Raw genomic sequence first — 14,416 nt, forward strand, 5'->3', positions numbered from 1 at the left:
ACCGTGGCCACCCACCCGGCCAGTGTGGTGAGAAGCCCCAGTGGCTGGCAGTCTGCAAGGTGGAGGTGAGATGCATTCGCCCAAACTTTGGTTCCCTGTTAACACTCAGGCTGTTCTGGGTCCATATAACTGACAAGCTGTGTGTCCCCCGAGGAGTCACTTCACCTCTCTGAGTTTCAGTTTTCTCCTCTATAGAATGAGGACAACACATCAAATGACTCGTGCGAACCTGGGTGCAGCAGGGCTGCGAGCACGTGGCCGCTGTGGTTATGTGTTAATAATGATAATGGGGTGATGGAGCAGAGAAGCCCTGGGCCAGCATGGGGGCTGGCATGCCGACCCAGCTCTGCTGGGACCTGCTGTGTGGCCTTTGGAGAGTGTCCCTAGTGCTCTGGCCCTCTCGCTTGTCCTGCTCTCCCAGGTGATGGAGATGGAGGCACTCTGGAGCACTCTGACGCAGGCAAGCTCGGTCCCTGCCCCCACTCCGCCTCTCCTGTTCCTTTGGCTCTGGGTGGGGTTGGTATCCCTGGCTGCCTGCCCGCCTCCCCACCCCTTCCAGCCCCCCGCAGTGCTCTGGGAACCAGGCAGGCAGGTTGTGGGCCTGCTCCGCCCTGCAGGGTGCTGGTTTCAGTCCGCAAATCTCTCAGCCCTGAAACCCGGCTGGCCTCATGGGTGAGGTGTGGCCCCCGAACCCACTGGAGGGACCGGATGAGCCAGGGTCAGGTCTGGCACGGTGCCCTCAGCTCGGGACAGTCCAGGGCTGGGACCAGTGTGAGGCCCCCAGGGTTGGGCCAGGGCTGATGCGATCTTGGCTTGTGATCGTCCCCTTCCTCCCGGCACCTTGTCAGCGTGGAGGCGGGTCCCAGACCTGGGCCAGATCGGCCGCTGCTGCTCCCCAGTTGAGGGACTGGGCAGGGCTCAGTTCTCTGGGGCTGGGCCTCCTCATCGGAAACATTCCTCCAGTTCAGACACCACCTTTCCAGGGCTGAGCTGAAGGTCTGGGCGATGGTCCACATGACACAGGTGTGGCGTGTGCTGGGCTTGGGAGGTCCACGAGAAGGCAGAGCATCTCCTGAGCTTGGCATGGAGGCTCTCAGGGTGCACCTTTCTGGGCCTGTTCTCTGCGGACCCCTATAGCCTTTCCTCCCATCGTCAGCTCAGCAAGCCCCTTCTTTCTGGGCACAATGGCCCCCAGAGTTTCCAGGGGACTTCAGGCCACCTCAGGGCCTCTCTGACTTCTTGCCCAGCCCCCGCTATCTGAGTGCAGGAAGTAGCATGATCCTTAATGTTGTCAGTTTGGAAAATCAGAGATTAACATGCTTCCGGCTGCCTTGCCTGCTGCTGGTGCTGGCCCTGAGGTTGGGCCAGGCCAGGGTTGCCCAGCCCCTGTTTCAAGGGCCTCTCCCTGGCTTAGAGGAAGCTTGGACAGGAGGTGCTTAAAAGGGGCCCTGTTAGTGACACGCCTCCCCCTCGCCAAGATGAAGTGTATTCTGCTCGTTAGCCCGTGAGTGTGTGTTGAGTTGTATCCGACTCTTTGTGACCCCATGGACTGTAGCCAGCTAGGCTCCTCTGTCCATGAAATTCTCCCGACAAGAATACTGGAGTGGGTTGCCATTTCCTTCTCCAGGGGAATCTCCCCAACCCATGGATTGAATCTGCATCTCCTGCATTGGCAGGCAGATTCTTTACCGCTGAGCCACCTGGGAAGCACTCTTTAACCCAATGATCTTATAAACTGACTAGGCAGATACTGGTGTGCTGTTTGCAGAGGGAGAAACAAAGGCTCAGAGAAGGGAAGTGCCTTGACCAAGCCACACAGCATATTGGGAGCAGAGTTTAAGCCCAGAGCTGCATGCCCAGTGGAGATGGTGCTGAGTTGGCAAGTGAGGGGTGATGCTGAGTCTTGCTCCCCTCACCCCAGTTCTCCCGTCCAGCCTGAGGGGACTGTGGTCAACTCCCACTCCGAGCTGACTCACCAGCAGCTCAGATACGGTGCTGAGACCAGCACCCCAGTCAGCTTCTGGGGCCAGCACAGCACTGATTAGATTGTCGTTGAGATTTTAGATCAGCTGAGCTGATAGGAACCCACCCACCCATTTTGCCAGTAGGAACGTTGAGGTCCAGAGCAGATGGACAAGCGAGTTCCCAGTAGGAGTGAAGGTTCCCTGCCGGCTCCACCAGACAGGGGCTGGAGACCCCCAGACCACTCTTGGCTCTGATTGTCGCCAGCTGCGTGACCTTGGAAAAGTCACCTTGCCTTTCTGAACCTTGGTTTCCTTATCTGTAGAATGGGACTGTAAAACCTGCCTTGCCCACCTCTGGGAGCAGGTGGAGACCCAGCAGGAAAGTGTAAGACAGGCTTTGGAAATTGTGTTGGGAATGAAGAGGCTTTACGAGGTGGGGGTTTGTGCAGGCTTTGGTGTGAGACTAGGTTTAGAATCTACCTCTTTCACCTTCTAAGCTGAGTGTCTTTCAGAAGGTCTCCAAGTCTCCCTGCACCTCAGTTATCTTGTCTATAAAGGGGAGGTGACAGGATCTCTCAGCATTACCTGAGGGGTTGAACGTGCCGAAGTCCTGCATGGCGAGGCACCCTGGTCCCCTCTGGGAGTTAGTGCTGAGGGTCCGAGTCAGGAAGACCAGAGGGTAAGGAGGGTCCCCCGGGTCACCCTCAATGGTTCCAGAGGTGCACAGTTTGTTGACTGTGAGTGAGATGGCCTTTCGAGAGCCATTAATCCACGGTTCCAGTCCTGCTAAGAATCAGAGATAAGGATGCAACCAACTTGCTTCAAGGCTTGGCTCCAAAACAGCCTCCAGGTCGGGGGAGAGAGTTGTGTGTATTTCACCCTGGCCCCGACGTGCTGGGCAGTGGCCTCTTCAGATCCCAGCGGAGCCCACTGCCTTCACGCTGTGGACATTGCCTCGAGGTAGAGGCCGTGGGTGGGCAGTGGCTCCCTGGGGTCGCAGAACACAGTGGTGGCTGGGCACAGAGCCCCAGACTTCAGGGGCTGTCCTCCTGGTCTCATAAAGAAATCACGACCCCCACAGGTGGTTCCATGACAACCCCAGGAAGGTGCTCAGGAGCTTTTGTGAACTGATGAGTGGCATGACCTTTCGTAAACCATTAACCTTTCTGGGCCTTGGTTTATTCCCTTGTAAATGGAGGATTTATTTACCTATATTCACCTCCAGGCCATTTGAAGACTTTGGGGGTGTGCATGGGGCCCTGTGTCTGAGTGGGGAGAGCTTGCCTCCTTATTCGGCAGGAGGTGCTGGGAGGGGGCCCCAGGAGGGCCCAGCGATTGGCCCCGGTGCCCCAGGAGTCCCCCCAGGGTCAGGTGGGAGCCCGGGTTCCCACATGTGCCTTGCACAAGGCCAGTGTCCTCACCTCCTCACCTCTGTGCAGCTGCTTCTTCCTCGGGAGCCCTCCCTTTGTCAGGTTTTTGTTTATTGAAGAGCTACTGATCCTTATTATTTTGTGATTCTCTTCCTGGTCCTTTTTTTTTTTTTTTTAATGTCATTATTGGATTTTTTCAAACTATGAAAGCTATACCTGCTAATAAAACTTCCAAGCAAAGGTGAGGGTGGGATGATTTGAGAGAATAACATTGAAACATGTATATTATCGTATTTGAAACAGTCGCCAGTCCAGGTTCGATGCATGAGACAGGGTGCTCAAGGCTGGTGCACTGGGATGACCCCGAGGGATAGGGTGGGGAGGGAGTTGGGAGGGGGTTTCAGGATGGGGAACACATGTACACCCATGGCTGATTCATGTCAATGTATGGCAAAAACCACTATAATATTGTAAAGTAATTAGCCTCCAATTAAAATAAATAATTAAAAAAAAAAAAAAAAACTCCCAAGCAGTCTCTGAGCACCATGATTGTGGTTATTTGGTCGCTTAGTCATGTCTGGCTCTTTGCGACCCCATGGACTGCAGCATGCCAGGCTCTCCTGTCCTTCACCATCTCCTGGAGCTTGCTCAAACTCACGTCCATTGAGTCGGTAATGCCATCCAACCATCTCATCCTCTGTCACCCCCTTCTCCTCCTGCCCTCAATCTTCCCCAGCATCAGGGTCTTTTCCATGAGTTGGCTCTTTGAATCAGGTGGCCAAAGTATTGAAGCTTTAGCATCAGTTCTTCCAATGAATATTCAAGGTTGATTACGATTATAGCAGTCACGTTTGTGGAGGTCTGGAATTGGATTCTGGGTGTGCTCATTTTACAAATGGGCAACTTGAGGCTCTGAGAGAGCTGGATAGCTTACGGGACCGGGGTCTTCAGGACTGGGATTCTGGCCGCCTCATGGGGCCTGAGGTGGGAAGGTGGGCTCTGTCATTACCCTCGTATCTCTTTATCTGACAGCACCTAGGCCTGAGTCAGTGCAGGAAAGGAAGGAGGAGATGTGTGGGAAAGTGTCAAAGGTGGGTGAGGCCGGCACTCTGTCCTCTTCAGCCTCTCCCAGAAGCAACCTGGTTGCTGGGCAACCCTTCCCACCCCGCCCTCTCGGGGGAGGGATGCCCTGTGGGCAGTGGTCAGAGCCTGGCATCAGGAGGGGTCAGCAGGGTGTGGGCTAGAACCCTAACTGCTTTGGTCTGGGTGTGTGACCTCAGGTGAGCCCCTCACCCTCTCTGGCTCACAGTCCCCTTCGGGGTGTTGGTGCTCAGGCGCTTAGTCGTATCTGACTTTTTGCGACCCCATGGACTGTAGCCCGCCAGGCTCCTCTGTTCATGGAATCCTCCAGGCAAGAATACTGGAGTGGGTTGCCATTCCCTTCTCCAGGGGATCTTCCCAACCCAGGGGTCAAAGCCGGGTCTCCTGCATGGCAGGTAGATTCTTTATCACTGAGTAATTGGGGAAGCCCTTTGGGGTGATGAGGCCCTGAATCCCTGGCCTGTGGTGTCTCCAGAAGCCATGGGGGGAGAGCAGGAAGAACTCGTACAGGCAGGCGTGAAGGAGAGAGGGACACTTCAGGTCTCAGGGACCACTCACAGACACCAGGAAGGGACACTGAGTCATAAAACCCCTCTGGTGACTCCAGGGAGCTCACCGCTGCAGGGGGGCAAGGAGGGAGAGAGAGTGGGGTGCTGAGTGGTTTTTACAGGGAGAGGGCTGCCCAGGCTGTGACCCTCCTACCCCTACTGGAGCTTTGCAGGCCGGAGGAGCCTTCTCCAGGCCGGGATGCCCACCTACATCCTCTTTCAGCAGCATCTGGCCGGAGGGGCTGCTAGGGACACTTTTCAGGACTCCTCCCTGGGAGTTGTTTGTCCCTGGAGGTGACTGGACCCCCTACCCCACCTTCCTCCCGGAGGTCTTTCCAGCCCCGACATCTCGCCCCCCAACTCCTCATCCTCTGCACCAGCACGTGGCGGTTCCTCCAAGTTGTCTTAGCACATCTCTCAGGAGTGGGCTTAGGGGTTACCAAGAAGCCACCCGCGGCCCTCTTCCCCCTCGATCTTCCCTTTCCAGCGCCTCTTCTGCTGCCAGACCTCAGCTGAGCTCCCCAGTTCCCTGGCGCTGTGTCGGGACCCTCCTTCTAGTCCCTGATCTCTCGCCCAGCCTGGTCCACAGCCCCCCAGGGTGTGGCCCAGAAGTGGGCACTCAGTAACTGCTTGGCTCAGCCGCTGCCTGTGCCAGGCGCCCCCCTCCTGGGGTTCGTACTCAGTCCTTAGAGGCCAGCCTCCCTCTGTCTCCCCATCCATTAGGCTCCCAAGTTGGGGAGCAGATTTGAATCACTGAGAGATCCCGTGTTCTCCAGTCTGTTTGCTTCTGGAATCTCAAATGGCAAAGAATTTATTTGAAAACAGGTCCAGGTATGTATGGTCCTCGAGTTCCAGTGGCAAGGCACATCTGTCATCGCAGCTGGGTGAGATGGGCCCAGGGCCCATGGGGTCGTCTTCTCCTTCCCTCTGAGTGAGGCACCCCACATTTCCGCCTCTCCCCTCTCCGTTCTCTGCCAGGTGACTTCTCCCCCTGCTGCTCGTGCCCTCCCCTCCTGGACTCTGGTCCCACAGCCTCACTTGGATAACTCGTCTGCATCCCAGCACGAGAGATGAATTTCCTTCTTCCCCCTACTCTGCCCCTCTCAGTTCCACTGCTTCAGGCCTCACCTTTGCCTTCTGGCCCCATCTGGGTCACCTCGTTGTTTTTCACTTCTTGGCGTCCTCTCCAACCCACAGTCCCACCCGACATGGGCCTCGATGCCCCTTGAAAGGGTGATTCCTGGGCCTTCTCCTGGCTGGGCCCTCCCTTTCCTGTCCTCCCCAGTCCAGCCTGGGACCTTCTGCACCCAGACACTCCCTGCCTGGATGTGATGTCTGGGCTTTGCTGACTTGGCAGCTAGGAGCATGCTATGAGTCAGGCAGACCTGGGTTTGAGTTCCTGGCACAGGATGGGAGTTTCCTCCTAGGGGTGTCTCCCCAAGGGTCAGAGCAGTTCCTGGCCCCTCTGGATATGATGCTGTATCAGGCTGGGTGCACCAGGGCCGAGGCAGGCATCCTGGAGCTGTGGCTAGAGGACCCTTGAGATCCAAGGGCCAAACCTACCCATCTTGCCTGTTGGGAGAGTGCCCACTGGGTGTCTGTTGAGGCAGGGTTGGGACCAAAGCCTGGGCTGGAGGCTGAGAACCTGGTTCTCCTGTCCTGGGTCTGCCACCCTCCTGATCCCTAAAATGGACAAACCATAGCACCAACTCCCTAGGGTTTTCGTGAAGATTCTTTGGGGTCATGCATATAAACCTTCCTACCCCATCGACTGGGGTTAACACTTAATAAAAGGGAGCGACTCTGATGATGACATGTTTTATTAATATTATTATTGTCTGCTTTCCTTTGTTGTTCAGTCTCTCAGTCATGTCCAAGTCTTTGTGAGCCCTGGACTGCAGCACACCAGGCTTCCCTGTCGTCCTTCACCATCTCCCGGAGTTTGCTCAAACTCATGTCCATTGAGTCAATGATGCCATCCAACCATCTCATCCTCTGTCATCCCCTTCTCCTTCTGCCCTCAATCTTTCCCAGCATCAGGGTCTTTTCTAATGAGTCAGCTCTTTGCATCAGGTGGCCAAATTATTGGAGTTTCATCTTCAGCATCAGTCCTTCCAATGAATATTCAGGACTGATTTCCTTTAGGATTGACTGGTTTGATCTCCTTTCAGTCCAAGGGACTCTCAAGAGTCTTCTCCAGCACCACACTTCAAAAGCATCAATTTTTTGGTGCTCAGCCTTCTTTATGGTCCAACTCTCACATCTGTACATGACTACTGGAAAAACCGTAGCTCTGACTTCATGGACCTTTGTCTGCGATCCTGTTTTCTCTATTTGGCCCCAGTTCATCGCCCCATCTCTTCCCCCACCACCCCCTCCCACTTCATCGTTTTTCAGAACAATTCTCACGGCCTTTGAGAGAGTTCTGGTTGTTTATGGTCTTTAAAAAATAGGCATTCAAAGCAAATTCCTCATTTGTTCTCCCCTTACTACCCTGAAAACAGAATCTGAACAGACATGAGCTTGTTCCAGGAAGGGAAGCACAGGCCTGTGAAGAGGGACCCATGGGCTGAGCTGCCTCTGGAAGGGGTGGAGGGAGTGGATCTGCCACAGACCCTTGGTGTGGGGAGTGGCACCTCCTCTCAGCCTGGGCTCCAGGACTGCATTCCAGCGGTCTCACTCACTAGCTGTGTGACCTTGTGTCAGTGACTTAACCTCTTTGAGTCTCAGTGTTCTCCTCTGTAAACACGGATGACACCAACCATACCCCATATAGCTATTGTACGCATGCTAAGTCACTTCAGTCATGTCTGACTCTTTGCAACCCCTTTGGACTATGGCCTGCCAGGCTCCTCTGGCCCTGGGATTCTCCAGGTAAGAATACTGGAGTGGATTGCCATGCCCTTCTCCAGGGGATCTTCCTGACCCAGGGATTGAACCTGTGTCTCCTGTGACTCCTGCATTGCAGGCAGATTCTTTACTGATGAGCCACCAGGGAAGCCCCATGGAGCTATTGAGAGGATTAAATGAAGCGCTGTCCTCCTGGGTACTCTTGCTATCTAGGGACCAGCGGTGGGAAGGATGGCGTCATGTCAGCCCCTTTTCATTTGAGAAAGGACCAGGTCTTTGGAACCTTGAGTCCGAGACTGTTAGAGGTGGTAGGGCCTGTCCATGATTGAGTTGATTCTCCCAGTGTACAGGGGGAAACTGAGGCCCAGAGGGGAGCTGCACAGTAGGCCAGCACAGACCCAAGTCCAGCTACTTAGGACAGGGAAGGCTTGCCAAGGAGGAGGCCCCTTGGTGTGGGTCATGACCCTCTGTGGACCTCAGTTTCTTCATCTGTCCATGGGGAGGCCTGGGTAGCTAGTGCTGGGCCTGCCCTTGCCCCTGGGACATCCCCTTCTTTGTTTAAAACCTGCTTTAGCAGGTTTAGCAGAAGAGAGAGGCCAACAGCCAGTGACTGCAGAGTGGTAGTTAATCCGGTGGATGAGTTCATTTTAGAATGTTGATCTTTTTTTTAATTGCAAAAAGAGTCATGCTCATAAAATAATTCAAATGCTAAACAAATGAATAACGCAGAACCTGAAACTCTCCCTCTGCTGCTCATTCCCACACTCAGATGTGCCGCCCTTAGCAGCCTGGAGTGCTGCCTCCTGGACCTCTTCTTTGAGGTCCCCAAGGGTAAATAACTCACATGCACCTACAGGAATAATCTTAAATGCGATGCTGTTCAACGTGGGAGTCTGCAGAGCTCCTGACGTGGCAGAGCGCGGACACCTCCTTTTGTTGCGTGTACCCAGGTCCCCTTCATCTTCTGTCCGACCTGAGTGAACTGTTGGGTATTGAATCATTCCCACCCCCCCATGCACAGTTGGCTTGTTTCTGGCAATTTCTGGTGCATTCTGTGGGCTGGATTCCTACAGGAGCAAGGGCCCCCATGCACACTTAGAACTGTGCACACGACTACCCTCCTCCTCCAAACACGCAGTCCTATCTTGCCACTCCCCCAGCTCCGTTAAAGTGCCTATTCTCCGCATTCCAGCTGGTCTGATGGGGAAAAGGAAATCTTCCCGTTTGCGTTCATTTGCTGGCTGGGGAGGCTGAGCATCTTTTCACTTGTCTGTCGGTTTCTTGTGTCTCTGTTGGTTTGACCGTCACGGTCATCGCCCCTTTTCCCGCCCAGAGGCTCACCCGGCCGTGTGTGGGAAAGGCCCCACCCCGGCCAGAAATGCAACGCAGATGTGAGTGCGGAGCCCGTGTGGACGGTTTTATGAGCTGGGATTTGGGGCAAGGCGGATGCCCCTCCCTGGTCACTGCTTGGAAGCAGTCATGCCAACCTCATAGCCCGTTTATCCTTCCCTTTCAGAGAAGACCGGGAAGATCCTGACGGAGTTCCTCCGATTCTACGAAGACCAGTATGGCGTGGCCCTCTTCAACAGCATGCGACATGAGATTGAGGGCACTGGGTTGCCGCAGGCCCAGCTGCTCTGGCGCAAGGTGAGAGGCGCTGGGCAGAGGCGGGGCGGCCTCCGAGGGCCTGGGCAAGGATCCTTCCCTCTCTGGGCCTCTGTTTCCCACGGTTGCTGGATGGTCTTTGAGCGCCCCACCCCGGCTTCTGAATAGCGAGGTGACCTGGTTGTGGCATCGATGCCCCCGTGGGTGCCTCCTCCCAGAGCCAGACCCTCCTCCTGCCGGGCTGGGGCTCTGAGTCATCTTGACAGGCCTGGTCCACGCCCAGCTCCTCCTCTTAGAGTCTACGTGCCCTCAAGCTAATGAGCTCACCTCGTGGGGCCTCAGTTTACTCACCTGTGAATGGGGATTGGCACACCTCCCGTGCCAGGTGGCCGCGAGGATTAAAGATCTGTGGGCCAGGTGCCTGGGGCTGGACAGATGCTTGGCTGATGTGTCATCGTTTCTGGCCTTGTCATTAGCCTCTTATCAGTGGTAGGGTTATGTTTGCACAGTAAAGGTTTGTCCAGGAAGCTGCCTGTTCCCCACTGGGGGGTCAGAATGGGCCAGAGGAGGCTAGTAGAGCCTCCCAGGGTGGGGATCCTGTGGTCACCCCTGGCATCGGGGTGGGAATGGCACTGAGGAAGTGGGGGACAGGCGGCACCGGTGGGGCTGAGCACTTGGGGTGAGAAGCCAGGCCTTGGCTGTTTCTGGGGGTGCTGCAGTGGGCCCTTGTCTGGGTAGTCTGGGAGGGCTTCCTGGAAGAAGGGCCATCCCAGCTAAAGACCTGATGGGAGAAGGAATATCAGACCCAGGCGGTGGCATGTGCAGAGGCCCAGAGGTGAGCCCATGGCTTGCTTGGGATGGTGGAGGGCAGGACTCAAGCCAGGTTCCAGATTCCTGACTTGATTCCTCTTTCTGCCTTGACCCCTAGCCTGCCTGGGTGGAGGGAATGTCAGGGCTGTGTGTCAGAGCATCACCTATCACTTTGATTTGGGGCCCAGGAAAGTCTGTCTGGTCTCCTGATGTCATGGCAACCTGCCAACCTGTGACAGAGGGCAGCTGTGGCCTGGGTGTCTGGCAGGGGTATACCTATGTGATAGCAGAGAGGGCTTTGGACCCACCTCAGAGAGCTGCTTCCCGTGGGCTGCTTGCTCCCCTATTTGGAAGGAAATGTCACAGGCAGCCTGAATTCTAATAACCCAAGACAGGAGCGGGGTCACATGATGCATTCAGCATTTACCCTGCCTGAGAAGCGCCTTTCACACTCATCAGGTTGAGTGTTCATGGTCAGAAAATAGATGCAACGTGTCAGCAGGAAGACTAATATGAAATCAGCCACAGTTTCAGAAGAGGAGGGATTTTGGGTCCCATTTGCCACTCACAAAACTGACCATCATGAGGCTAAGTCATGGTAACAATAGAAATCATTATCATCATCACATAAATTGTTAGAAATAATACTACAATTAATATAGTAATAGTAGTGGTAAAAACAACAGTTCTTTTGTGTGGGCGCTGCTCATCAGCTGGCATGACATGGCTCAGCGGGACTGTGATTATGACCTGGCGCCCCTCCCAGAGGTGGACACTGGGGCTCAGGGAGGTAGAATTGCTTGTCCAGGCTCCCAGGGTGTAGGCTGCCAGAGCCTGGGGGCCTGTGCTCTCACCGTTCCCTGAAGATGCCCGTCAGTGGCAACAGAGAGCTTTGCAGAGTGCAAAATATTTGGCCTGGGCTGTTTCCTGGGTTCCACTTCCTGCAGACCTTCCAGTGGAAACACGACTCTGCCATTTGAAAGTCTTAAAAATAAAACCCAAACCCACATCTGTAAACCAACCAACCAGCCATTACGGGCTGTCCAGGATCTGAGGGTGGACTTTAGGGGGCAGGGTGCCGAGCCCCACTCACCCGGGGAGGCCTGAGTGAGTTCCGGCTCTAAGCCAGAGTGGAGGCTGCAGACCCGGGGGAACAAGAGTCTGCCCGGGTGTCTGGAGAGCTCTTTGTGCTCCTTCTTTCTCTCTCACAGAGACTGGAGCTCAGGAGCTGGAGTGAGAGTAGGCCCCAGTCTAAATATAGACCATGCAGCCCGGGGGAAAGCCCACTGTCGGTGGTGTGGTGGGGAGGGGGTGCCTGGTGGAGAGGGGGGAACCATTTTCTTTTCCTGTAAATATTTTTGTCCCTGGGTAGGAAGCAGTCTTCGGGGTCCTATTGTTTGAGTACAATGGGCCCTCATTTTCCAGGAATGTTTTGGCATTTCCCCTTAAGAGTGGCAGGGAGGTTGCTGGGGAGAAGAGGCCCGGTGAGGAGACAGGCCTGGGGGTGGGGGATGCCTTGGGAGAGGCTGCTCACCTCTGACTGCAGCTGCAGAGCTCCGAAGCTAGGAGAGGTTAGGCCCCAGTCAAATTATACCTTCTCCCTTTATTACGCAGGACACATGTTGCTTTTGCAGAAGGCCCCATATTTGTTGTAGAGCAGACGGAGGCTTCTGAGAGACAGGAACCCTTGACTCCTGCGCTCCTCCCACCCAGGAGCAGGGCTGTTCCCTCTTGGCCTCCTGTTATCTCCTTTCCGGAAGCTTCCCCGGTGCTCAGGCTGTTTGTTCTCCCTTCCCCCTACCCAAATGTCAGTCTGAGGAGCCCGGAGACTGATGTAGACAGAACCCCAGTAGTGGTCATGGCAGCTCCTGTGCATTGTACTGCCTGCCCGGTGCCAACTGCCTGCATGATCCCTGCACGTGTTGTTGCGGCTGTCACTGTCCCATTTTACAGATGAGGAAACTGAGGCTCAAAGAGGTGATGGGGCAGGCCTGAAGTCACACTGAGGCTGTGGTAGAGTCAAAGCTAGGGCTTTGCAGGGAGGTCTCAGTGTTTCTGCTGCCCACGCTGGGCACGAGTCTGCCAGGGTGTTGGTCAGACGGGAACACTCTGGGCTGAAGTCCCCTCCTCCCCCATCCGGGTTTGTGGAGACCATCTTGTCACCTGTCAGAGCTGGGGAGGCTCTATGGCACCACCTCCGTCAAGTTTGTGTTGCCCTGAGGGGAAACAGGCCCAGAGCAGGTGCCGGCGGGCCTGTCCCCTCCAGCCGGAGTGACCGTGGCACAGTCACACTGCAGGGGGAGTGGACGGGGAAGCAGCCTGCCTCGGGCTCCGGAGACCATCCCGAGGAGGCCGCCATGTCTGCTGGGGCCAGGACGGGGCGGGGTCCTGCCTGGCTCCCCCGTCACAGTGCTTGGCCTGCGCTCTAGTCCCGGCATCACAGTGCCTCTGGCTGGACCTAGAGTGGGGTGGGGGCCTTCGCTGCTCCCCAGCCCCATTTTCCCCATCTGCCAAATGGGTGTGACGCCGCGCCGCCGCGCAGGCCTCGGTGAGGAGTGAGGTCAGGGCGGACGGCCTCACTCCCCGCCCCTCGCCGCCCACAGGTGCCCCTGGAGGAGCGCATCATCTTCTCGGGGAACCTCTTCCAGTACCAGGAGGACAACAAGAAGTGGAGGAACCGCTTCAGCCTCGTGCCGCACAACTACGGGCTGGTGCTCTACGAGAACAAAGTGGTGAGGCGCCCCCCGGGCCGGCCCAGCGCTTCTTCCACATCCCCGCAGCCCCCTACTCTGCGACCGTTAATGCTGCACGCCCCCCGACTCCTGAACGTGAGACCCCATATGTCCACCCTCAGCCAGCCACCGCGCCCGTCTCGCTGTCACCAGATGCAAAGCCGAACCTCAGCATCTTCCCTTCACCCTTTCCTGCCTGCCTAAAGCTGGGGGCCCCCTCTCTGAGTAGCATTTCACCCATCCAGGCACCCGGCTCGCTGGGGGTCCCCTTTCACTCTGCCTCTCCCCCAAGAAGCAGCCCATCACTGGCACCGGCTCATCCCCATGGCCCTCCCAGTCTCTCCACCTCCAGGGCCCTCCTCCCCCATCAGCCCCCTTCCTGCCTTGGGCTTCCACAGTCACAGCAAACTGGCCATTCCCCTGCCTCAGAGCACTCCTGGGTGCTGGTCCTGTCTTTTTTCCTTCCTGATGCCTCTGCTCGCAACTCCCTGCCTGAAGCAGGGAAGCTGGGGGATGACTGTCCTTTTTTTAAAAATTTATTTATTTTGGTTGCGTTAGGTCTTTGTTGCTGTGTGTGGGCTTTTTTAGTTGTGGCGAGTGGGGCCTGCTCTCTAGCTGTGGTCCGGGGGCTTCTTGTTACAGCGGTTTCTCTTGTTGCAGAACACGGGCTCTAGGGTGCTCGGTCTTAGTAGCCCAGCAGCAGGTGGGATCTTCCTGGACCAGGAATCGAACCCGTGTCCCCTGCATTGGCAGGCAGATTCTTAACCACTGGACCGCCAGTCTGGGGATGAGTGTCCTTTGCCTTGGGCCCTCGGGGAAGACCAACCTGGTTGAACTACAGACCCAACTTCTTCTGCCACACATTCCTCTAGAACAGCCAAAGGACAGGCTTGAGCACTCTGTTTTGAGGCAAATCAGTGTTGTTCAGTCGTTCAGTTGTGTCTGACTCTTTGCGACCTCATGGGACTGCAGCCACCAGGCTCCTCTGTCCTCCACTATCTCCTGGAGTTTGCTCCAATTCATGTCCACTGAGTCGGTGATGTTATCTAACCATCTCATCATCTGCCACCCCGTTCTGCTCTTGCCTTCAGTCTTTCCTAACATCGGGGTTTTTCCAGTGAGTGGGCTTTTCGCATCAGGTGGCCAAAGTATTGGAGCTTCCGTTTCGGCATCAGTCCTTCCAGTGAATATTCAGGGTTGATTCCCTTTAGGGTTAACTGGTTTGATCTCCTTGCAGTAGAGTAATACTTTGGCCACCTCATGTGAAGAGTTGAATCATTGGAAAAGACTCTGATGCTGGGAGGAATTGGGGGCAGGAGGAGAAGGGAACGACAGAGGATGAGATGGCTGGATGGCATCACTGACTCGATGGACGTGAGTTTGAGTGATCTCCAGGAGTTGGTGATGGACTTCATGGGGTCGCAAAGAGTCGGACA

General features: G+C 55.7%; 1 protein-coding gene across 2 annotated transcripts in view; it reads left to right on the forward strand.

The window, feature by feature from the left end:
• The window catches only part of NIBAN2 (niban apoptosis regulator 2), a 52,487-nt gene that overhangs the window by 22,761 nt on the left and 15,310 nt on the right, over positions 1–14,416 (forward strand). For both annotated transcript variants that reach the window (XM_086325061.1, XM_086325062.1), the window contains exons 2-3: positions 9,350–9,480; positions 12,852–12,980. In XM_086325061.1, coding sequence (XP_086181187.1) covers positions 9,350–9,480; positions 12,852–12,980 — 260 coding nt within the window. The remainder of the gene's footprint in view (positions 1–9,349; positions 9,481–12,851; positions 12,981–14,416) is intronic.

Source organism: Bos grunniens, chromosome 11 (genome assembly GCF_055505025.1).
Source record: "Bos grunniens cultivar Pamir isolate PY7600 chromosome 11, Bosgru_T2T1.0, whole genome shotgun sequence".
NCBI classification, from domain to species: domain Eukaryota; kingdom Metazoa; phylum Chordata; class Mammalia; order Artiodactyla; family Bovidae; genus Bos; species Bos grunniens.